Raw genomic sequence first — 26765 nt, 5'->3', positions numbered from 1 at the left:
TGACCTTATTTCAATTTCTGAATACTATTTTAAAGACTGAATAGTAATGAAACAGTGAAATAGGGCTTTCTTCTTGACCGATCGGGAATAATCAGTTTGCAGTGCTCCCTGGGTGAAATATAGTATTCTCTTATTCAAGGTGTCTTCAATTTGTTACACTTAAATAATTATCAGCATAATTCTATTTATAAGTAGTTTTTGCTTGAGTGAACATTGATATTTATATTCAAAGAACAATCCAGTTAAAAATGGGTAAGATAAAGTTTTTCTCTTGCAGCTTAGCAACCTGATCAAATTATTTTTACTTCATTTATTATAATTTACATTTATTTAAAAAAAGCCCAAATCCCATCAACTGACAAACTATAAATCAGGCTAAAGAGATACTTTGAATTTAAATACAGATTAATCAGGACGTGAAGATGAAATTAAATTATCCAGTATGATGACCTCCACATACTCCAAAGTTGCTTATTTACATGCTGTTTATATGTAGAAGAAACCAAAAATTTCAGGGTTTGCATAATTTTCTTTATTGATTTAAATTGAAATAATAGAAACAGAACAAGAATTATTTTTAAATGCTGTGTCATTTGTTTAAACCAGATTTTTTTGTAGCTGACAATTATAGAAGTCTGTAGAGTAGTTTGTTTGTGCAGGTGTTTTTCCTCCTCCCTTGCTTGCACACTTGTCATGATCAAAAATCTGAGGCTTACTTGCCTGCTTCTCAAAATTGATTTATGCCTCACTTAGTGGAATGTTCAGATAAACAGCCTCAATGTCATTCAGCTGGAGGAGGGTCCTTCTAATACGTGTGAGGAAGGACTGCCATAATAGTCATGCCTCTTACAGCAGTTTTTCTCTGAGGAAAGTGTTAGAGAAGTTTGCGTTTGGTTTTTTTTTTTCCCCTATAACATGGAGTGTTCCTGCTCATAACAGCAGATTGTGGTCTCCTAAGAATAAGTAAGTTCCACATGAACACCCTTATGCTACATAAGTAACATGTCAAACTTTAGTCATTGTTTTAGTGGTGAGAAAATTGTCTGCTTGAGTAGATACCAGAGGTGTCAGCCAGTAAGGTGCAGCAAAGTTGTTACTTTTCAGTGTAGACCCTAGGGCTGAAAAGTCTGCACAGTTCCATCTTAATTACTGTGCATTCAGCTGAGCCTCCCTGAAAGGATTTTTGTTTAGAAAGATAGGTAAAGGAATAATTTATTTGTCTTATCCTCCAGTACCAGCCTCAAATGATTTGTTTTCCTCCATAGAGTGTTGTCTCACATATGTACAGGTCAAACCACAAAAAGGGAAAATCTGGAAAAGCAGTGGAATGATCCCTAGGAAAAATCCAGCAGTGGGTGGTGAGTGGCCATCATCCTGAATGCTGGAGTGACAAAGAGGAAACTTGCATCCAGGTTATCTCACCCAAGCCACCAAAAGTGAATTACCTGGTTGTATCATTTCCACTTGCTTTGATAGGCAGTGAATTACGGGGTAGATGTTTTTCTTCAGTGTTCACAGATCCCAGCCCAAAATCATCATATGTTTTTTGTCTTTATGCTACATTTAGGGCACTTCTCTACCTTGTCATGGCAATGAAAATGAGTGTATTCATTATGTTAATGGTAAATATATTATTTATTTGAGTTTAATTTTAAGCATCTTTTCCAGATTAAAAATTTTCAGTAAAAATTTAATTTTACTGATATTACTGTGTATTTTATTTTCTCTGCAGATGATTCACACAATCAGGACTCTAGTTGAAAATACAGACAGCTTATATGAGAGGATAGTACAGTGTCAGAAAGCAGGTAAGTACAAGCTGCTTTTTAAAAACATACAGAACTTACTGCATTTTTCTTTATTTGCCCAATCTTTTAATTGAGTTTATTTATTTAACTGGAGCAAAAAAATACCCCAAACCCACCAAAACTCAACAATCGAACAACAACAAACAAACATACAAAAAAAGAGATTGTTGTAATTTAGGCACATACAGTAAGAGTGAAAAGGACATTTCAAGCCATAGAAATCAAGGATCCATAGAATTACAGCTTGACTTTGGAAATCATGAGCATTTAATATATGGACAGTAGCTTGTCAATATAGTCGTTTCCACAAATGCAAATGTAGGATTACAGGAAAGAGAGCTATTTGTCTAATGAGAGTTACTTATCTAAAATACTGTGGTGGTTTGGTCCGGGATAGAGTTAATTTTCTACCTCGTACCTGGTACGGGGCTTTGTTTTGGATTTGTGTTTAAAAAAGGGCTGATAATACTGAGATGTTTTTGTTACTGCTGAGCAGTGCTTACAAAGAATGAATTCCTTGTTTTGCTTTGCTCACTTGTGTAGCTTTTGCTTTGCCCGTTAAACTGTCTTTATCTCAAGTCACGAGTTTTCTTACTTTGATTTTTCCGATTCTCTCCCAGCTCCCACCCAGGGGAGTAAAGCAAGTGTGTGGTGCTTAGTTGATGGCTGGTGTTAAACCACAACAATACCAAACACAAAATACATGATGCTGTCATAAAGATGTTGTCTGGTAGACTTGTGTGCTTCTTAAATCATCTCCCATTCATGTGGTGATGGTGAGCCATATTCTTTTAGCATCACCAGTATCTCAAGCAGTTTAGATCCTTGATTGGAGGTAAGGCAAAGGCTAATTGCCCATTTTTCATATTTTAGAATTGCTGCCCTTCAGAAAAGATTGCTTCCTCCTAGCTTATATGGATTCCAGTAAACTTCCATATATCTGCTTTTCTTCAGTCTTACCACGTTATTTTATTTGAAGGACAACTGGCTCCAAGAATCCTTTGTTTAAGAATGCTAAAGACTTAAAGCCCATGCTAAATAGTGGAGATTTTGATCTTGTTTAAATGAGAACCCTCCAGCATGGTACATAAACCTAAGTATGGATTATGTAATAGATCCTGCTATTTAGGGCAGCTTTATCCCTGCAGGGTCAAGACATTTTTCAAGATGAATGAGCTGAACTGGATTACTTTTAATATCAATGGTTTTTGAAGATTATCTTATGACTGATTGATCTCTTGATTTCAGAAGATGCTGCTCTATTTAATTACAAGTAAAAGATTATGTGTCTTCCTATGTAGTTTCTTGATAAGGAAAAAACAAAATCATGCCCTTGTCTGGGCTTTTTCATCCTATGTCTCAAAGAGTCGAAAAGCTGCTAAAATAAGAAGAAATACGCAAACTGCTAATAAGCAGTAAATTTTTGTTACCATGGACAGGCTTATAATAGAATTTTGTTAAATAGGCGAAGTGGACCCTATTAAACTGTTTTCTGTCCTAAGTTTAAAAATAAGACTTTTGGCCTTATAAAATTCAGAACTAATTTTAAAATAAATGCACTATTTTTTTTTACTTAGGTTGATGGCCTGTTGAATGAGCAAAAAAATGATTATTGCGATAGTTATTTTCAGAATTAATTCAGAATTAATGTTAATACTCTCTTAAGAGCATTAACTGTAAACATCTCTCCTCATTTTGATTCTTTAAACCATATAAAAAAATTATCTGTTTTCTTCATATCAGCATGTTAATTTCAGCTCAGCACATTCAGTTTTTAATTAGTTATTGAAAGCATTGTAGATACATAGATAATGAAAAAATAAACAAATAATAACATAATAGTGGTTTGGTTCCCACTGTACTTTTCTTCTTCACAGAATTAAGAAAAAAATCCATATAACTTCAAGATGACTGCAGTACCATTTATTTTGTTGCTATTAAGCCAGTTAAAAATCCTTCAAGAAAATACAACCTAGGTGCTAAAGGGAATTTAAAGATAATGCAGTCCATCCCCTTAATCTCTTAAAATCCGAAAATGCTCCTGTATCTTTGCTAGAGAAAAGAATTTGAATGTCTAGGTCACCTTACCCCATTCATAGCCTCCTTTGTACCCAACTCACATCAATCTTCAGCTCCTCTTTTGAATCTTCCATTACATTCTTTTAGTTTATAATTCAAATACTGCCTGAGCTCATCACTGGTTAAAAGAGAACCACAGCTTAGGAATTCATTTTTGTGTTTAGCAGTGGAAGCTCAAAAGGACATGTGATATTCCAAGTACTCATTAAATGATGGGAGGCAAATAATGAGCAAATACAGTTTGCTGGTGACAATCATTGCATGTAATCAAATGTGAAACAGTACAGGAAGATCGTTGAGCAACCTGGTCTAGTGGAAGGTGTTCCTGCCCATGGCAGAGGGTTTGGATCTAGATGATTCCTCCAACCCCAAAGCATTCTATGATTCTATAGTCTTATGAAATACAACATCATTAAGGGTAAATTAATGAGTTTGGGGAAAAGGTAGCCTTGACAATACCTGCAATGAATGGTCTCTGAGTTTTCGGTTTTAATTCAGAAAATGAAGTTATTTTATACAGTTCTAGCAATGTCAATTTACGGCTAAAATGATGCATAAATATGCTTTTCAGCACTGTGGGCTGATAATTCAGATTCATTAAAAACATACATATTTTTTGCATGTGGTTTTAGAGGCATAGCCATCCCTAGTTATCTGTGCTGCCAGAACTCTTGTTCAGATTCTTATTTTCTGGGATCTTGGCTACACTATCCTTTTTCTGCATTTGACCATTTCAGTTTTGCTTTATGCACGTCATTTTCCTGGCTGTAGTTTGATGATGTCTGTCCCGAGATGAATTTTGATATTTTTTCCTCATTGTGCGTCAGGACTGAGCTGCTTTTGCTTCTCTCGTATTTGCTCATTTGGTAGCAAGAGTTTCCACTGCCTGATAGATTGTCAGCCATCATCATGCTTTCTATCATGTTGTCCCACGGGCTCACTGTAAACATCCACCAGGCTTCCTTTGAATTTGTTTTTAAAATTATCCCACAAATATAGCTAGATTGACACATGTCCTCCTACCACCTTAACCAAAATAGTTTTCATTGCTGCCGTGTACTCCCTGCTTTTTCTGGATCCATCTGTTCTCTTTCTTCCTCATGCTTTGATTCTGAGTTGTTGGAGCAGGGACTGTCTTATTTATCCCATCTGTACAATGACTGACTTTATTTAATAATGCAAGTAGTGAAAGACAGAAAATGAGTACATGTACTCCAAAGCAGTCCCTCAGCAGTGTCAGAAACAGGATACGGTTTCAAGAAGGGAAATATTCAGCCATCCTGGATGCTGTTGAAGATAAACACAGTACACATTATCTGTTGGGAAAACGTTATATCTAGGCTGCATGCAGAAAAATATTAGGGTGATGGCCACACCACAATACTGCAAATACTTCTGTAGTTGAAAATTAAAGGAGTAAAATAAATGTTGTTCAAGTAGCTGTAACTCTTACTTCCCCATCATTACTGCTTAGGCTTTGCAGCAAAATGACACTTATGGAGCTCTTGAGCTGTTTCTTTTACTATTTGTTCCTCTTACTTGCATTCTGAATTGGGGTTTGAATCTTCAGGGTCCATCAAAAGAAAGCATGTAAGGAAAAGTAAAATTCTGTGTTATAACAGGTTACATAATCCTGCAAAAGAAATTGATATAATTAAATATTGAAGAGCACTTTTGACTGGGTATATAGACATGCAATTGAGTTTTTATTTAAACAGTGAAAGGCAAAGCCTAGGTTCCCTATATTTCTGCAGTTATCCCTGGCTTGAAAGAGAATTTGCAGTGTTTATGGTCTGGCTACTGTGGAGTTCACACAAACTCAGCAGAACTTGTTAATCCACGTCTTGCCTCTCACTGGCAAGTCTTGGCTTTGATTAGAAGCCACTGCATTTAAACTGTCATTTCATAAATAGGGAGTGAAGGAATGCTGCTTTGTCCATTATTGTTGGACTTCATAACTGAGAATATTTAATTTGTTTGACTGCATCAGTAGGATGTGCTGATCTTCAAGTTACATCTTAGAATTGGATCCATCACTGTATTTTTCATGAGGTTCACTGTCAAAAGTAAGCCATCTACAATATTTACCACCATCACCTGCTATGACTAAAACAGCACTTTGAGGCCCCTCCCAGCCAACCTGTATGCTTCTGAAACACCTGCTCTTCCTCGTTTTCTCCATGTCTCCTTTTTTTCCAAGCCAGTTATCAAATTGTCTTAGCTCCTCTCTCCACACTTGTCACAACATCATTTTCAGTGTTTACTAGCACAGAAGGCTTTCTGTGATAGTTAAGGAAATAAAGGGCATGTTAAGGCAATCCTTCATTTATGTCTCTTAACTTTCTGTATTCAATCCATCATTTTTTTTATTTCCTTTTTGCTCTGTCTGCCCCCTTTTTCCTATGTTTTTTTCTTCCTATTTGTCTTTCCTCCTCTAACAACTCCACTAAGCCCCTTCAGGTACAGCTCCACAGCAGCTTAGGTTATGCTGAGATATATGTATATAGATCCACACACACACACGTACTCCCTGGCTCTGTAATCCTGTTCCTCTCCTGTGCCTTGAATATTCTTGAAGCCACATTCTGCTGGGGAGGGGGGACATGAAGAATTGCATTTGGATCAACTTAGGTAGTATCAGTGAATAGATGATCAGTCATTTTTCTTTATGCTCAGATGTTTTTCACCATGGTTATTCACACCAGACATACACCATGTTTTTCCTGTATTGCTCCTCATACATATCTCACTGCAATACCTTGGATGGTACTGGTTTTTTGGGGAATCTGATATGTTCTGCACATGGGTAGATGATTCCTAGGAGACATCTCCCATACTTCTTAATGATCACTGCTACTAGGGTAAATAATTTATTAACACTGACTTTTGCACTACCCTCATGATTTTGCCCCTTCATATGTCTTTTTCTTCCCTACTGTTAGTATAATTCTAGCACAGTAAAAGATCAGATCATATTAAGGATGGCTATCTAGAACTGCACTTACAACTTTCAGCAACTTCAGTGAGCAAAAATTATTGGAAAATGTGGTTGTGTACTCAAAAACAGATTGACATTGCAGGAAGCTAAAGTAGAATTCTTGATTTTAAATAGACATTTCCCAGTAAGAAATACTTACAAAATTAATCTATTATATTAGTTTGTATTTTTAGCAGTTGCCTTGTACCTGCAAAAATGATTAAGGAGACAAGATTAATTATATCTCTTAAGTTGTAAAGAGGTATACTAGAGTACGCATGTACCAAGATCTGCTCAAAGGCTGCATGGTTATCATTGCTACCATCTAATCCAAAATGAGAGGAAAGTATGAGGAGCCCCTTTACTCCCCCATGGGCTTTCTGCATCAATATGTGAGAACAAACAACAGCTGCTGACTGAGACCACTCAACAGTTCCAACCTATCCAGAGGTGGGAATTATGAAAAAGCAGAGATAGTAAAGTGTTACAATCAGCATGGTTGAAAGACAAATTTTGTAACATGCCTTATTAGCTGAAGGGCTGAAAAGTTGAACAGGTTTTCAGATAGACATTCCTCTTCTTTTTATTTTAAGCAATCACAACAAATACCAAGTTAAATATAGGTTGGGGGAATGGCTCTGGGTTTAAATGAATTGTATTAATCAGACAACTTGAAAGAAAAGGGTGCCAAATTTCTCATGTGCAGAAGGTGCTAGAAAAGAAAGTAGTTAGATTCCTGTGGAAGTGAAAGAGATGCATTACTTTTGTCAGTGAAACAACATGGGCTCAGTCAGATCTAAACACTGGAGAAATTATAATGTGCCATAAATCAACGTCTTGATTAAATCTGCTTTCTAACATTAAATAAAATCAGAAACGTTTCCATAAAATTTCAGTGGTCTCTCTTGAGGATCAAGGCTGATAAATAAAAGATGGAAACAGCAGTCTGTAGGAAACAATCCTCTCCCTTGTACCTCTATGTTTATGCCCGTTATTGACAGTCTTAGTTCATTGTAATATATGTGGTTGCTTAACTTTACCCATATTTAGAAATACAGTCTGTCTTCATGAAAAAATGTCCTTGTGGGATAAAATTTTATGTACATTGGAAGTGGAATACTATGTGTCAATTTTCCAGAACAACTGTTTTAATATGTGAAGATCTGGTTTTCTGTGCTGCTGTTTTGGAAGTACAGAATGTTGGTGTGGGTTTTTTGTATTTTGTCAGTTGATGCTATTTTTGTTTACTTTGGTTTCAAGTGAGTTAATTTTATGCAGGATTGTCTTGAAAGTGTTCAAGGAAGGTGGAGCTGATTACTTAACTCTTGGAAGTAGCAAAGTTGCAATTAAATAGAGGCCAGATGTTACAGGTGTCCTCTTTTTATCTTCATACCAGCATGAGCTTGATGCTACAACTACTTTGAATCTCTTCTGACCGTGGTTCATAAAGAAGATGGTCAGCATCTTATGTCCTAAATGGTTCTCCAGCATTAAAGAAAGTGTCTTATATTGAAAACTGAATTACTGTGATTGAATATGACTGGATGAGTCTGGATTGAAAGAATAAATACTAATTTTGTCCTTGCAAAGAGGATGATGTTCAGCAGGCTGTGATGCCATTGTTGTTTGGGATGCTGGGATAAGAAGTTTATCTCAAGCATACAATTTGTCTTTGCCCCTTATAAAGAATAATAGGGTACCAGGCACAAAAACACTTTTTAACCACCTTAGTAGGAGCAGTGCATAGACATCTGTGTCTGGGGAACATTTCCACTTACTACAGAGATAGTGCACATTGCCAAAGAAGTTGAAGTAATTTAAAAAGACCAAACAACTAATTAAGTTCCTGTATTCTTTTGTCAAGTATTAATCTAAATATGTTGAATGCAAATAATTTGTACCTTGAGCTTCTTGAAGCTGAAGAACAACACACTTAAAATCCACAAAGAAATTACGATTCTCTAGTTATGACATAAAATATTTTGAGTGACTTCAGTGGAAAGTAGGTGCTTGGAAGTATTTCAAGATATAATCCTTGTTCCTGTTAAGACTCAGGTTTTGCAGTCAGTAGTTGTTCTTAGATAATACAGAGGTACTCTGAACATTAATTTATTAAGATTCATTCTAAATCTTTGAGTGAAGAGTGTTCTGTAAGCAAAATATGGGAGAATTTCTAAGTATAGTGAGTTTGGTTGCTTCTCTAACATGATTTGATTTATTGGTGATGTGATCTGGTAGCCAGACTTCTTTCCCAATCACTTCTTCTGATAAACTTTGTTTTAAAAGGAGGCTGTTTATGAGGCTGAAATACCTGAGTGTTTAAGGAATATAATCTAAACTACAAATATTTTAAAAATATATTTAAAAATTAAAGCCCTTGCTTTCAAAGATCAGGGCAAGAATAGCAGTTGTCTAAACAAATTACATATTTACATGTGGAAATGAATACTTACAGCTTAAGTTCTTTTCTAGTACTCTTTCTTTTCCTATATTACTATTTAACTTACACAGTGTAGAAAGAAATATTTTAATGTTTGAAGCACTTGGATTTTTTTTCCAGTAAAGAACAAATCTGTTTATGCAAATTATTAACAGAATCTTTGTAAGTATTTGAGATGAGTCTACATAGTAATTGACCTGCAAGATGGGGTAACCTAATCAAGAACTGTATGGTATTTTCCTTTCATTTAAAAATATTTAACATTTATTCAGGTTTTGATACTTATTTATTACTCTTTTGAAAAGTACTTAATTTGCTTTTAAATCAAAGTGTTCTACCAGGAGTGAAATAAAATATATTTGTCTTGACTGCAGTTAAGTGCTTCATACCCGGAGTGTTACCAGTGTTTATCTCATATATAAATATAGTCAGATTTTGTTTGCTACTCATTTCATATTAGGCCCACTCAGTATATACATTTGTTGCCAAAGTTTTATCATTGTGCTCTTTCATTGATAAAGTTCTTTATTAAGAGAAAAATCCTATACCAGGAGGAGCCCACCTGCTGTGTAGTCATGTCTCAGCTAGGTTGTAAATCATGCTCTTGGCAAGAAAGCTTTCATCAAAGAAAACAAATGAGCATGTCAAGTAGAGATTTGGCTTTAGAAATACAGTCTAGCAAGTGTTGTACTGGCTGTTTTGCTAAGAAAAATGAGTTTTCCTTGAAAAATTAGTATCTCGATTCTCAGTTAAAGAAAAGGCGTGAATTTTTTTTCTATAAACTGAGATTGCATGCCAGGGTTTTGTGATAGTAACTCTTACAAAGGCAAACAAATCTCAGAGTTCCAACAGCCTGAACTCCTACAGTACACACATGCACTCCAATTTTCCATGTTTCAGTTTCTTTTCACATCTTGATTTTGATAAACGTGTAACTATCATCAGAGTGTTCCAACAAAGATACATATATTGTATACCAAAAAAGTGAAAACATAAATACATGCAGCTCAATGCCTTAAGGTCACTTTCCTTTTTAATATATCTTTCTTAATTATTTTAAAAATAGCAAAATCACTTATGCTGCTGTGTATGTCACATTTTAATCAATATCTTAAGTACAGTACTTTGGAGCTATAGTGAAATCCCAGTAATGGGAGGAATTGCTAGCCAGCTTTCAGCAGGTGTCATTTCTAGTTAATAATTAAGAAGAGTGAATTTCCTATGAATTAACTTCATTTTAAGGAAATCAAAAAGCTGTTTTTTCAAGCTAAATACAGTTGAAGATGAGTAACTTTTAGTAGTATCTACAATGTTGGTTTTGAGATATATTGCCAAATAATACTTTTTTAATGAAGATAGAGTATTGGCACTACAGCAATAGGCAGGGCAGCAACAGAAATGCATCTTCTTTATTCCAGCATTTCAAGCATCAGCAAAACAATAACACATATTATAAGCTTATATGCATGCTGTAAGTCATGAAAGATTTTGTATCCTCTGAACATATTTGTGACAAATAAAATATTAAGAATCCAGGACATTAAACAAAGCTGAAGTTCTAATCTGGAAGTTATTTTGACAAGTGATGGCTCAGAATTCTTGTCAGCCTGTCAAGACTGTGGTATTGGCTTGTATGTTTTATTTAGGAAATGAATTTTTGTTATTAAAGTATGTCATAGCAATAAGACACCTTGCTTTCTGTACTGTCATGTAGTCCTTGTTTAGTTTATAGACATAAATGTTCCATCAGAATATGTTAAGCATAAATTTATGCAGGTTTGACATCTGCCATGTAATACTATTTAGAGAGGTTATCATGCAGCTGGCTGAGAATATGCAGGACTGGGAAGTCCTGAAGTCTACTTCCCAGTACAGTTTTTGGAAATTGATCATGTCAAAGTTTTTTATTTGAGTAATATTCTCCTTTTCAAGGCTGTTTACAGAACCACATCTGCAATGGTTATAAATTATACATATATTCCAATTTTGCTGAAGGACATTCATCCTAATATTTTCCTTCAGCTGAAACAATCCTTTGATGTCCAAGGTCTTACCTGACTGATGGGTATCTAGAGAGCAGTTGCTCCTCTTTTGGTTTTCTTTTTGGTAGACTAGCCAAGCAAATTTTTATTAGTCTCCTCACATGATATAGGGCTGCTACTCATTGAGCAGTTTTATGGCACTTCTCTTTTTCTCATGCTGTTTGAAGTTACTGAAAATGGGAGAAAAGAATTGTATGTAAAATTTCAGAAGAGCATCTTGAATGCTAAGGTATTCCTGAGGGTATGAAGAAGTGTTAAAGCCATCTAATGCATTCCAGGGTTGGGGGAGAGGATTTGAGAGAGAGGGAGAAGCTGAGACAATCATGAAATTCAAACTAACCAGCATTCACTGGGAACCAGAAAGAGATTCAGCAATAAAGGGGGAAATATTATTTGGAAATACTGGAGGATTGCTTTATAAGTGTACTGCAGGGAAGAAAGATATGCTGTGAAATCTCTGGTTATGATTAGGAAAATTTATTGGCAGTATTTTTTTCACTTTAAAATCCTGCTGTTGAATCGTGCTGTTGCTGTTTTGTTACATATATTACAGTGTATTTACATGACTTAATTGTTGGGGTGAATGTGTCATTGAAGAGCTGGTCTTTTTAATATGGAAGACTTGAATCAGTTTTTATTTTGCAAACTGTATGGCTTCTGTCACCTTGCCCTTACTTATGGTGGAGTAGCGGTGACCAGACTTCATAAAGCAGCTTATGCCAACTTAGTGCCCCCAGCTCAGAAGGCAATCAGATAATGATGTTTGAAACCTCATCACACTGTCACAAGCAGTAGAGTTACCGCAGTCAAACCAGTTCAAGAAGGCTCACTTCAATTCCAGAAAAATGGTGGAGTAAATTCTCTTGGAAACCATTTCCTAACACGTGCAGAACAGGAAGATGGTTGGGAAGAGTCAGCATGGATTTACAAGGGGCAAATCAGACCTAACCAGCTTGACAGCATTCTATAATGATGTGACTGGCTTAGTGGAAAAGGGAAGAGCAGTGTGTGGTTTTTATTTTGACTTCACTGAAGCTTTCAACTCTGTCTCTTGTCAAATCCTCTTGGACAAACTGTGTGTAGAGGCTGAAAACTAGCTGGGCAGCCAGGCACAAAGCATGGTGATCACGAGCATGAAGTCCATCTGGAGAGCAGTCACTTAGTGATGTATCTCTGAGGTTGATACTAGAGCTACTACTGTTTAAATGTCTTTAATTTATTACCTGGATGATGGGGCCAAAAACATCCTCAGCAAGGTGACAAGATACCAAACTCTCTGGAGGGTGGATACAACAGCTGATTGTGCTGCTACTCTGAGGGACTTGGATTAAGTGGGTAATAGGAACCACATAAAAAAGATTCAGTAAAGAAAAGTGCCAAGTACTGCACCTGGAAAGGAATGACCCTGTGCATTCACCAGTACTAGCTGGAGGCTGGCTGGAAATCAGTTTGAAGAGGATCTGGGTGCTCTTATGGAGAAGAAGTCAAATATACCTAAGGAAGTGCATGGCCAGAAGGCTGAAGAAGGTGATCCTTCTCCTCTAGTCAGCACTGGTGAGGTTACATCTGCAGTGCTGCATACAGATCTGCACTTCCCTGTACATGAGAGACACAGACATATTGGTGTGAGTCCAGCAAGGGCCACAAAGATGATTCCTGTGAGGAGAGGCTGAGAGGTCTGGGACTATTCAGCCTGGGGTAGAATAGGCTCAGTGAGGGCCTGGTGTGGCCTCTGGAAGAGGTCTCGCTGAGAGGTTGTGGAGTCTCCATCCTTGATGATATTCAACAGCCAACTTGACACAGTCCTGGGCAACCTGTTCTATCTGATCTGCTTTTGATCAAGGGTGCTGGACTAGACAATGTCCAGAGGTGCCTTCCTACCTCAGTGATTCTTTGTAAATAAGGATTTTGGTAAAGTTGACTAATCAAAAGAGCAGTTTAGAACTGAGCTTTTTGGCTCAAGATAACAGTCAATAATAATTTCATTATAGATAAATATGTTTGGGCAAAAGGCAAAAAATAAAACACAGGAAATACCACCTAAACAGAACACCCATAATCTTCATGATCACTTAGAAAGTTGTGAATGATATCCTTTTTAACATCTGCCACTATAAATGAAAAACATGAGTAATTTGTGTTTTTTGATTAAGCAGATGGTATGTACAGAAATATATTGGGTGATACATCAGGTTAGTAGTATGCCTGTTATCGTTCAAGAGCTCTCAGGCAGTTTGAAATTACTAATGGACTAATAATTCTAGAAGTAATGAGGCCGAGTGATTTGTTTACTATATCTTAATGAGAGTAAGAGCTTAATTTTTACTTGGAAAGAGACAGGAAATTCTGTGTATTTATGAAAAAAAGTCATTTAGCTTTCAGTTTTCTTTGCCAGCATATCTTAAAGGCACATTTACATGAGTTTATAATTTATCTGTAAATGAGAAGGTCTTTCCTCTTTTTTTCCCATTTTCTGTTATCTTCTAGTAAGCAGTTTCATTTTGGAACTTAACACTCGTATTTTACTTTGCCATAGTTAATGCATGGGATGAGATTGACAAGGCAAAGTGTGAGAAAACCAAGCAAGAACAAGTACGGGAAATAAATGCTATGCTGCATTCATACTCTAAAATTTAATTGTCCATATATTGTGTAGCAAATATAATTCATTCCTTTCAACAGATGGAAGAACTGAGACTAAGAGGTGACATAATTAATTTTAGTTTATCAGGCAAGAGCTAACAACAGAAATGGAAATAAAATTCAAATCTACTTGTCCCTGCATGTATGCTTAGGCTTAGAGTAGGACAGGTTTAGTGTAGCATGATGATGAGGAGTTGGCCGGTCTGTAAGAGATGTTGAGGATAGGGAGGTGATTAGTGCTATTTAAGCAGGAGACACCTGTTTGCTGAGGGTTTACATGTGTGTGCACCGATAGGATGATCTGACTTTGTTTTATTTTCTGAAGAAGTGTGATGAGATATTGCTGCTAACTGCCACGTATACTTAGCTGGAGTGGAATGGCTTTGGCAGAACAGGAATGTACCATAGCATGAGGGTAAAGAAGGAAGAGCATCACCACAGGACGTAGTTGGTGAACAAAAAGGAGCTCTTATGGCTGGCAGAATATGTGGTCACAATGCATCTGTGTCTGTGATAGCAGGGATTTCATGTACATAAAAATAATCTGAAATCTACAAATAAACAATTTCACACTGATCATGAAGCCCCTCAGCATTATTCTTGATATCTCTCTGAGTGGCTTTAGTTCAAGATTATTATTGATCACTAGCATCAATTGACTTAAAAAGCAGTAATTATAAAGGTACAGAAGTCCAGACATTTACCATTTTGTCTTCGAATTCATGGTACAAATCAGACTATTTGTATTGCCACGATGTCTCTAGAAAAGTAATGTTGTAAATATGGATCTGTACATAATCTTTCCATGGTCATATTGGGAGGGATTTTTTTATTGTGGACAGGACATGAACAGGAAATGGATACTTGGAAACAGTGATGGATTAATGAACTTTAATTTCTCACCTGTTTAGAAATCTGCTTTGGGGAAATAGGAACATTATTTGAGACATTAGCGGCAGAGTCAGAGCTATAGAGAAGTGACTGAAATAAAAATGATATACAGTAGTTTAATTTGGGGAAAATATTTTCCATTTATTTTCCTTGTAGCAAAATCCAAAATAGTAAGAAAACTTAAAAAGAACAATCTTGCCTTTCAGATGAATCTATGAATATTTTTTAAAACGTTTGTATATGTATGTGAGAGTAAAGTAAGGCAATGTACAATAAAAACATTTGCTCATATCTCTTACTTTTAATGAAATATGAGTGTGAGGTAGAGAGATTATAAAGAAGAGGTAATAATGTCCTTAAAAGTTAGTCTTCTTGCAGATCCAAGCGCATTTTGAAACACGTACAGTCACTAGAAAACTAGAATATCTCAACCAACATAGTTAAAATTACAATTTTTACTTTAACTGTAGTTTGGGTTTACTTTCATAGTTGTAAGTCAGAACCACTTGCCAGCTTTTGACCTCAAAATGCCCTTTTATGTTATTACAGATAGAGATATCCGGAGAGCACAATTAAAATGACTTTCATAGGAGAGTTGATGTAGTCCGTGTTGGGTTGTTGTGTATACCCATGGAAGAACATTTTACTTCCCCTATGTGAAGGAAACTGTTTAAGGTTTATTTTTATATGACTTATAACTGCAGCATGGAAAGAAATTATTTTTTCTTTTATCTGTGCAGTGTGCTGGTAAAAACTAAAGTTTTGGTTGGTCCACTCAGTGTTTAGATCAAGCTAATCTGAATTTTGTCAACAAATTTTTTTTTTTTTTGCTGGGTACAGATTTTCTGGACACAGTAGTTTACACGGTGTTGAGAAATGTCCTTGGCAATTCACTTGGCATTCCTCCTTTGCAGTTATTCCTTTTCTCCACAGGTATAACATGAGATGGTTATTTTCTGGGCTGGTCTCAGCACATAAGCTGTTAGCTGGACAACTGTGATGTAAATTTAGTGCCTAAAAGAGCAAGGCACAAAATAAATTTTTTGCGATAAAGTAATTAATGAAATTACCGTTTCCATCCTATAGCAATTCACAAAAAGATCTTTACATATGACACAACAAACTCAGTTGTGCTTTGAGATAGCTTTTGTATAGGAAATACTTGCTGGGCTTGATCTTTGTATAGCAATGACCCAACAGGTGTTTCAGTGGATTTGGGCTCAGAGAGATTTGTGTATATTGGCACGTTGTATAGCATTGCACATTACTAGATCAGATAGATTTGTGCTTGAAGAGTAAAATTTCCGAAGCTTTTTCACTGTCTTTTTGCCATATGAGTTTCAAATTGCTATTGCTGTGACCACAACAATGCATTAAAATAGATACTATATTCTTCCCTCTTTTTTCTCCACAGCAATGGAATTTCATGAAAACCTGCACAATATAGGAGCAAGAGAAGGCTTAAAAGAAAGAAAACTGCAAAAATCAGTTGAAAGTTTTACATGGAACATTACAATTTTAAAGGTAATGTGTCTTCCTTTGGTTAGTTACTGTATTTTTTTGTTCAAAACAGAAAATATTCTAATATTGATATTCTAATGTTGTTACTGATTGCTATTCTGTGTCACAGTTCAGCTAGATTTATCCACTTCTATAACCACAGCCAGTTTAGTTTATATAACCTGAAACACACCAGACTCTCAATGTGAATTGTTCTTCTATTGTTGTGGAAGCTTATTTCATTTAGTTTGTTTGACATTTTCTTTTTGCAACCTTTTAACATCAGCAGGATCCTTGGTAATCTTGAATACTTGGGTGAAACAATGAGTATTGATTTGTGCAAAGTGACTCAGGCTGGAAGGAAACCTGTTTTGTGATTTGAAAGGGAGCAAGAGTGTTAAGGTTAATGCAGTTACTGAAAAACAGAAAGGAAGCTGTTATTACTGCAGTCAGTGATGAATGGCGATTAATGGTAGAAACAAATCATATTCATAATCCAGTCTGGAGTAAGTTGAGTGTAGATGAGCTGGAGATTCTCTGCATTTTGTTGAGCACATTTGTTTACATTTTGACAAAAGAGTAAATGATGAAGTGTAAAAAAAAGCTTTCAGCCAGAGACCCCTAGGAAACTAGAACGTGGAACAGTTCAGGTTTGTTGTTGCTGGTCTTTCATCTCAGCAGAGTATAACAAAATTTATAGAGATAGCAAAACTGTCTCCCTTAATTTATTCCCTTGACACTATTCTTCTAGCCCAGTTATTCAAGTTTTGTGTTTACATCTGCTAATGAGTTCTTCTCTCCCACTCAATCAAATATTTCATCACTACATTAAACTATCAAGTCTGTTTTAATTACAAAGAAAGTTATTTTTTTAGTTCTTCTTAAAAATACAATTCCCTATCACTGCTTCTTACAGTGAACTGATACAGAAAGCCCAGTAATGCACATGTACTTATGCAGCTTTCCGTGCTGGTGTCAGCTGTTAAGCTTTCCATGATGTTGCTCCACCCCCCTTGTCTTTTACTGCACAAATCCAATGCCTAGGAGAGAAGGGGGAGAAACTTGCTACAGCATGTACATTAATACATTCTCAAAATACGAATGCAGGTTCTGCTTATAGGTAAAGGACCAGACTGTCACATGTTCTTTATGAGAATGTAGTTTCCTGAAGACAGCGTATGGGATGTGTCACGTACCAGTCCTGTGCTTCTGAGGAGATGGAGAGGAGTCAGTACAGTGGGATCGGGCTAATGTCAAAAAAATAAATTCTTATCCCTTCTTTTCTGTCAAAGGTGTCAGATACCAGCTTGGATAGGTAAATCTGTTTTAATACTGCCTGAAACAGTAGTACCTTCGCTTCATCTCTGCTTTGCATTCAGAACATACGGGATGGTGGAGGGGAGGTTTGCAGTTGGTGAGCGACTGAAATGTGAAGTCGTGATTTCTGTGTTAGCCAGGAATTGGAGAAGCCACATGCTAGATCTGGCTCCTCAGAGGACTGAAAGGCTTATGTACATGTCCTTAGGATTAACGTAATTATGATGTTAGAAGGTCTTCCTTTTAAAGAGATTATTGAGAAAATCTCTTCAACATTGACGTGTTTTTTTCCTACTCAGAGATTAAGATTCTTTCTGTAGGAAGGTACAATCTGTCCCGTAATGAATATTTTGTTTTAAAAAATTGGTGAGAGTTTAATCAGCCTCTTGTTGAAACTTAACAGGAGGTGTTACAGAAAGTTCTGGTATGTTGTTACATCTGAAAAGTTATTTACAGCTATTACAGTTCAGATGGGCGTCTGCTAAGTGCTGTTACATTTAGATGTACAAAAAGTTAAAGGCTGATGTGTCTGAAGTGACACATCGAGGTTTTTCACTCCAAACTCTCAACTATTGGCTGCAAGCATAACTTCTCTTGTGTCATATAACTAAGTAGAAGTTGATCCGTTTCCAAGACACTACTCTTCCTCTGTGGAGAAAAACACCTACAATCATAATTTCAATCTATGGTTTACTCTTTCCATGTTTCCAGTTCCCTGAAAACTGTGAAAGAACAGGGATGGAAAGTGAATGTCCACATTTTTTAGAGTAGAAATTGAAACTGACAATCTGAGTCACTTTAAGAAGAATTTCTTTTATCTGTTGAATTCCCTGCTTGCTTCAAATTAAGTTCCTTCTCAAACAGCACAAAAATAAAAGCCTTACTATTCAGTGGCTCCAAATTTTGCTGTCCAACAAGCAAGACAGTTGAACGCACTGAACACACTGAAGGTAGTGCAGTGCTTAGGTGGATTTACCTTTTTATTCTTCTTGTAGTTAGGAAAAGTATTTTGCCTGGATTCTTGGCTACGGTTCAGGAGTTGCTGTGTGGCTCTGAACAGCATTACTAAATAATTCTGCATGAGCACCATCCTCAGCTCTCTCACGGAGGAATCATGGAATGCTCACATGGTGCAGCTAATGTATTTTCCAAACCAATTAAGCTGCGTTTTACCCTCAAGATACTTATTGATCGTTTTCTTTCAATTGGGACATTTTGACTACAGTTGATGCAATGGAAAGTTTGATAAAATAACAAAATTGACAGCTTAATTCTAGGGGAACTCTTTGTTTAGAACATCTGACATAGCTATTAAATATCTGTGTGTCTGCACGCAAATGCGTTACAGTTACTGTTTTAAAGGATTTAATTTTTCTTAATTTGAAACCATGTGGCCAAGTTTATTATTGGTAGAGTATGTTTGAGTTCAGCTGAAATATCTCCATCCGATTGTGTACACGCATATGCACACATGCCTATTCTTATTCACCCCATAGATGTACATAGAGATGTTTAACTTCAAAACATCACTTAGAGTAAATTTAATCTGCTTTACTTTGTTGCCTGAGAAATTTAGATTGTACAGTGTTAGAATATTCATCTCTTTCAAATACGCAGTTTGCAAGATCATTTGGTAGTAATTTATTGTTATTACTCAGACTGATAGCATTCGTATTTTCTAAACATAGATAATCACATTTTCTGCCAGAAAGTACACAGTTAAAGAAAGAAAATTACTTCAACTGCTGTTGCAGCAGAGTCCTACAAACAACCTATTGTAAAAATTTATGGACTTGTGTGGCATAGCAAAACTGTGAGGGAAAACTCTCTATGGGCTCAGAATTTGAGATACCCATAGGAAGAACATAACAGCATCTGTAAATTAGTCTTTGGAAAAAAGTGCTGTTCTAAACACGAAGAGAGAGTTCAATTAAAGTACTCAGAATGAAGGTGGGACTCCTAACTTCAGCATTTGTTAGATGTTCTTTTTTGGCTATAACTTTTTAGACAAGTCATATTAGACAACATGAATTACTTTCTCTTGAAAGAAAGGCCAAGGCATGCAGTTCATGACATCTGTTATCTCTGTAATAACATTGGTTCTGCACCTACACTATTTTTAAAAATGTATTTATAGATGAAAGTTTATAAGGCACTTACAGGACTGCAGCTTCTTACTTTTTTTTTTTTTTTTTTTAAATCATCTGAATTTTTTCAACCAAATCTCCAAGGGGATTCAGGCAGCCATGAAGCGTTCATAAATCCTCTGATAGCTGCTGCCTAGTCCTACAGTTCCTTGGAAGACTTCCCACATCCTAGTTCTATTTAAATATCTGAAACTACTAGTCTCTTGAAGTTGCTGGACTGATGGGATTTTGGCTCCTAACTAAAGCTTTATTTAAAAGTTAGGCAGTTTAAGTCCTTTATGTCTTGATTCCAAAACTGCACTCAGAGCATGTCAGTTTGGCATGGATCACTGTAATGTCATAGAAACATAGAATCATAGAATGACTTGGGTTGGAAGGGACTTTAAAGATCATCTATTTAGTTCCAACCCCCCTGCCCTGGGCAGGAACACCTTCCACGAGACCAGGTTGCTCAAAACAACGTCCCATTGTACCAAGCAGCCACTGCTCAGAGAAACACTTGGAAAAAGGGATATGGGCCTCTTACATTTCCTGATAAAAGCTTTGGGTTCCAGAACCTGAGCTAAAGCCCAGTCGTTAATGATGGAGTTTCTTGGGATTCTGGAGGAACGGGTGTTCATGCAGTTATTTCAATATGTCATCTCTACAGTTTTGCTTTCATGTTCCCAGTTAACCAAAAATCATGAGTGAATACATAACAGCTTATAAAGATAGCTGTACTGAGACATTCCAGTCAATCCTATATCCAGTTGACTCTGAAATCATACTTCAATACTTCATTTCATTGGTATGAGAACTGATAGGAACGATTTTGGTTTTGTTTTAGTTACCTTTAAGGAGCTATGATATAAGAACGCTGCCTCTTAATCAAAATTTTCAAAACAAAAGAATGTTTTTAACGTTGATTAAAAAAAAAAAGTCAAACCAGACTAGTTGACAGAGGCATATTGGGACAGAGTGGTATGAAGGATGTTGAATTAGACTTCCACAGTAATCCATACCCTTTATTGTTGTTGCTTATAAAAAGGTTTTGACTGAATATCAGTTTTGTTCTTTGATCGTCTTAAAGGTCTTTTTCATGTCTGCCTAAAAAACAACTTGCTGCTTGATTCTTTTTCTGACGCTTGTAAACATCAGTACATGAAATAAATGGCATTCAAGTTCTGTAGTGCTCAGTTCTGTTAGTGAATTTTAACCCTGGTGAAGGAAAGGGAGCAGTGATTGTCATCTGCTGTGGTGAGGAGAGCGCTCTGTACCTGTGATGTGCAAGGCCTAGACCGGTGCTGCTCCCAGGTGGGAATTACCACAAACTGCCTGTTATCCACAGCGCTGGGAGTAAATTCAAGTTTTGTGGTGTGTTTGCCAGACCAACACTAAGGGCTAAATTCATTTACCTTTTGACTTAATCTGAGATGAAAGCCTGACAAAGACAGCCCTACCACATGGTGAGAAACATATGGGTTTGGTTCTGCAGCTGCTCCAGATTCCAGCACTGAATTCTCTGCACGAACCAGCTTTGTTTCTTTGAATGTGGGTTTTTTGGTATTCCCTTAAGATAAAGTTTGAGCTGTTGGTAAGTTTCTTTTATTGACTTCACAATATGCATTTTACCAGAGCAAGTTGCTACAGTCACTTGGGACTGGTAAGAAGGTGAAAGACCTCTGAGTAGTCCATAGGTCTGAGAGATTGCTGTGCTCCAGTTTGTAGTCAACTGACTTTGACCTTTTGAGTCAATGGCACCTACTGTGAAAGTCAGGATGCATAGAATATAAAGAATTGAAACTGGGTCTTGACAACCCTTGGACAAGAGACATTTGATACATAACTAGAAGGAAGGTCTTTGAGTTCATTTGAGTGCAGGCAGGCAAATTTTTCAGATTTGGATGACTTTTTAACTTTTCTGCCTTTGTATTGTATTACTTTTCAGTGTTCACTGTGAGTAGAAGTTGAATTTTTAAGATGCGTGCTGTTTTCTTTCCCCAGCACATGGCTTCATAATGGTATAACAGAGCTAGGCACTTCATAACAATTGCACAGACCTCTCTCACTTGAGCTTGTGGCATATTTGGTAGCAGTGGTTGGTTCTTGTTTTATCTTGAGATCAAGACATACCAGCAGATAATGATAACACAGTTGGTTTCACAAACACCTGGTCTAAACTTGATATCACTTGGCCAAGTGTGTTTAGTCTGAGCACCTTTTGTTCTGCAATAATCCAACCCTTTATCCCAGATTCTCTTTTGTCTACAAAATTCTTGTTCCCTGGTCAGTATTGTCCGGGTGCTCACAGTTGAAAATCTGCTGAAAATCCAGCCACTCCAGATAACTCTTGACTTCCTTCTTCTCTTCTTGCCTCCCTCCTCTATTCTGTTCCCACTTGGTGCCTAATTTTCTGTCAGTTTTTCCCATTGCTTTCCAGTTCATATTGCCCCCTCCTTGCCACCTCTAGAAATCCTTCCTGATGAGTGTTACTTTTCATTTTTGCATCACCATACTTGATTATATTCTGCAGTCTTCTCCCTGCTCCGTGTTTTTGTTTGGTTTTCTTTGTCACCAGCTTTTATTCTCATTACCAAGCTCTCTCACTTTTTTTGAGTTGTTAATCTTTCAACTAACTTGTCTATAATTTTTAGGCTTCTTTCAACGTAGTGGATTTTGTCAGTCTGTTTTCTTTCTGTATTCCAGCCCCAAGTGTTGCCTCAGTCTTTCTCTGCTCACCTGTGAGATCCAAATTCAATGTTGTTGCACTGTGGGTTTCACCATCTCCTCTTTCAGCAAAATCTGGTATCTGCTTTATACAGTGCAGTCCAACTTCCCTTTCTGCAGTTCTAGACTTCTTGCCCGGTCAGTCTCAAGAGATTGCTCTTGCCCCCTCCTTTTCTCCATCCATCTCCTCTCCAGAGTCTCAGGCTCTTCCTTCCCCTCCTCTAATATGGCTTTTGGACTGCCTGCACTGGCAACCCAATGTTGGTGGCTTGGAGAAGTCATCCAGGAAAAAAACAACTTTTTTCCTAATGCACATTCATTATTCTGTTGGAATGGAATACATATTGTCTTGCCACATTGCTCTGTGTGTGCTGTGTCAAGAGATGAAGGATCATCAAAAATGGAATCCTAAGTGATTGCACTAACCACATCCAAAATCTGATTTTTGTTTATTAAAAGCTCCTAACTTGGATCCACTACTATGGGTCCCTGAATTCATTTGAATTACAAGTCCCTACAACAAGGGAGAGTAGGGAAGGCAGTACAGAAGATTGTTGAAAAAGTTCTGTGAGCATTTTCCTGTCTTTATTCTCAGAGCTGAATGAACCATATGGATAAGATTAAAGAATAATACTAAACAGAAGTAATAATAAAATCTGCCAATGACAGGAATCCTGGATAGAAAGTATCAGCTTAAGTAGTTAAAGTTTGGCAAGCATATAAGTAACTGAAAGCAGGGGGAGTTTAAATTGAGAAGTTTTGGGCAACCTTATTAATAGACTGTTTGTTAGCAGCTATGCTTATAATAAACAACTTGATTAAAGTTCCAGAATTATATTCTACTAATCCATATAAAATAGAACTTGGGCTAGAAACAGATGCACTCCAGATATGACTCATTTAGAGGGCTGCAGTGTTTTAAATTAGCTTTTAGTTGTTTGTCAGTTGGGAAAAAAAAAGCAATTTTTTAAAAAGGTAGCCTTGGAGGTTTTTTTAGAAGAAAATATTAGGGAAACATGTGCTGGGATTGGTGAACTCCTAGATTTTTTCCTCTCTAGTGATCAGAAAAGAAGACTTTGGCTATTAGAGTCTTGGGTAAAGGAAGGGAGGGTATTATTTCTTTGAAGGAAGAGTATTTGTTTTCAATTTGTGTGCCTCAGATGCGTAATTCTGCTTGCTTCATAGGATAGTATTTATGCTCTGAGTTGTTAAAGAAGCTTCAGAAGTATCAGACCATGAGTGCACACATTTTGGACTGCCATTCTATCTCTCCTCCTTTATTTTTAAAATCAAGATGTAAAGATGCATTTCAAACTTACTGGGCAGAGGAGGAGGGCCAACATATTTCTGGAAGAGACATTAGCATCTCTTCAAGAGAATTATCTGTCAGGAGCCAGAAGCATTGGTCCTTTACCATCCTACCACTGAGGGAATCACATTGCTAGGAAAAAAAAAGTCTCTAAGAACAAAACACCAGAAAAGCTTTAAATGGCTCCCTGAAGTATTAGGCTCAGCCTTTATTTTAGTTATGCAGAAACATTTATAGTCGCCCTGGATTAAAAGTACAGCATAGATTACTTTCTTGAGAACTGTTAGGCAGAAATTACCCCTGTTGATGCTACTGATGGGCTTCAGAAAAAGCAAAGAGCTTGGTCCTTACTAACATCAAATAATCTAATTTTGAAGGGGTTTTGTTTGGTTTCTGAGGTGGTTTTTTTGGTGTGTTTTTTTTTGTGTGTGTGTGTGTGTGTTTGGGTTTTTTTTTGTTTTGGTTTGGTTTTTTGGTTGGTTTTGGTTTGGTTTGGTTTGGTTTTTTTGTTGGTTGGTTCATTTTTGTTTGTTTGTTTGTTTTTTGAGCTGGGCAACTATAATTTTAATCTAAAACAAACAGAAGGGTCAAAAAGGAGGAAATCCTAGTACCAACTGCCTATTCCAACTGCATTTTGTTTCTTACAGGGACAAGCTGATCTTCTCAAATATGCTAAAAATGAAGCACTGGAAAATCTGAAACAAATCCATTATGCCACTCTTTCGTGTGGACTCAATAAGCGAGGCACTGAAAATGCAGAAATCTCAAAGCCTCGTCGAAGTCTGGAGGTCATACCTGAAAAAGCGGGTGATGAAAATGGAGAATGAGAGAAGGCTCTTCTCGTAATTTTGGAGTTTATAACTCTGTGACCAATTGTAGCTGCATAGGACATTTGCTTTGCACTTACTGTTGGAAAATATTTGGGATTTTTAAAGCACAACTGGAGAAGCTAATTACAATCTATTGAAACTGTGAATGTATGTAGCAACTCTGCTTGTGAAGGCAATGGCATTGTGTAACATGGCAATTACATTATTGACCTAAATATAACAAATAGATGTAAAAGATACTGTAATTCAGTAATTACGTGCTGAAAAGTTCAGTGTAGTGCCGTTGGGAAACGAACATCTTTTAAATGAGGTGTAATTAGCAGGAAATCAGTTGACAGAATTTGACAAGATGCCTTGATTTTCAAACTAATTCAATGCACAGGTAGTTTCTTTCTTTGCACAATTTGTTAATTGTGCTAATGAGATGTATTATTCTTTTGAAAATCAGGTCCAAAAAAGTGGAACCCACGTTTCACACTATATGTGATTCAGCCGCTCAGATATTTGGGTTTGAGGTGTTATTGATTTTATTGTTGAGCCATAAATGAAAATGAGAATGTAATTAGACAGTGATCACTGACCTCAGTGCACTATTGGAGAGCCATTATGTAAAAGGAAAATGTGCAATCAATCTGATAGCCTATGTCAGAAGAAGATACATACCTATTTTGCCTAAGATCTTCTGCAAATGTGTGTAGATAATGTGACCAAATTGCAAGTAAAATGATGTAAATAGTTTTTCATTCTGTGAAGTGAAGTGCTCATATTAAAAAGAGTTTTATGAGATTGCTCTCAAAACAAGTAAAGCTTTTAACTAAATTTTAACTTTTTTATTTTTTGAGTATTTTCTTCCTTACAGAATAGGTGATATCTCTATAAGCAGGTTTGTCAAAAAAATAAATCAGTTGCTGTTCTGGTTCTGTTTTGGTTTTCTGAAAACATTAGATAAAGGTATTGTAGCTGATATGCTCATTGTAAAATGACTATACCAACCTAGAGTGTTCTCTTACTGTTTCTGATTTAACAATAAAATGGACTATATATAATTACAGAAGCTAATAAATTTGAAGAAAAACAAGCAAAATCTTACAGAGATGAAAATGCAGTTTTTGTTCAGTTATGGGGAAAAAGGGAAGATGGTGATGTCTATTTAAAAGCGTTTTTTGATTAGAGGCCTTCAAGATGTGCATTCTATGTGGATTTTTTTTGCTTTTTAACCAATTCAAGATGCTCTTTCTGCATTGAGACTGTAATGAACATCTACATATGTATAACATCCTGTAAAAGTCAACAGAGCTCTGAACAAGAACATTGCTATACTTGCACTTCATCTGAATTATTAGAGACTTGATTTATTTTCTAGTTATTATAAAATTAAAGCAGGGACAGGAATGGGATGAAAACCTTTGCAGAGTAAATGTCACATCTTGAGCCTGCACTTTTAAATGTCAAACTGTATGGGTCAGGAGCGGTTTTAGAAGGTGCTAAGCTCTTTCAGTGTCTAGTTACAGATCGTGTGCCTTAATATTATGATCTTGCCAGGAGCAAGTTCAATTCTGTGTTGTACAAAATGAAACATTTAGCCTGTGGTAAACACCTGCAGGTGTTGCTTTTTAGGCAGTCCTTCTGTATGCTGGCAGCTGGAAGTCTTCTGATTGAACCTGAAGTTGATGGGAAGCAACATGAAACTCACGGTCGCTAACTGTATTCTGAGCTGGTGTGAAATTAGTCTTCCAGGGCCAAATCTATCACATCTAAATCTGATTCATCTACAGAAAAATGACTGTGTTGGATCAAGGTTCATCCATGCCATAAATATACAATGGCAGTTTCAGTTTATCAGAAAGCCCAAAACCGAGGCTGTTGGAATTTTAGTTCTGACTTTTAGTCTTAATTTAAAGGACGGAGACTGTGGGGAAATGTCGTCGTCAGAATTAGCATTGTGCTTCAGAGAGGCCTAAAAGCCAGTAATGCTCCATTTGCAGTCCTGCCCTACCTCTGTTTGCGTGGCATTTGAGGAATGACATAATTTATATCACAAATGAACCATTTCTGTAGACTCTCTTCCTCCAACCA

The 26765-nt window shown here is 36.5% G+C and overlaps 1 protein-coding gene across 1 annotated transcript in view; it reads left to right on the top strand.

Annotated features, from left to right (window-relative positions):
* PLCL2 (phospholipase C like 2) overlaps window positions 1–26019 on the top strand; it is a 107189-nt gene extending 81170 nt beyond the window's left edge. The window contains exons 5-7 of the mRNA XM_027881831.1: window positions 1733–1808; window positions 16295–16404; window positions 24507–26019. Of these exons, the coding sequence (XP_027737632.1) occupies window positions 1733–1808; window positions 16295–16404; window positions 24507–24686 (366 nt within the window). The 3' untranslated portion in view covers window positions 24687–26019. The remainder of the gene's footprint in view (window positions 1–1732; window positions 1809–16294; window positions 16405–24506) is intronic.
* Window positions 26020–26765: the final 746 nt, after the last annotated feature.

This window comes from Empidonax traillii, unplaced genomic scaffold (genome assembly GCF_003031625.1).
Source record: "Empidonax traillii isolate 1590-97213 ecotype Southwest subspecies unplaced genomic scaffold, ASM303162v1 scaffold96:size1206935, whole genome shotgun sequence".
NCBI classification, from domain to species: Eukaryota; Metazoa; Chordata; class Aves; order Passeriformes; family Tyrannidae; genus Empidonax; species Empidonax traillii.
Note: the sequence above shows the minus strand (reverse complement) of the source record. Positions and strands in the feature narration are given on the sequence as shown.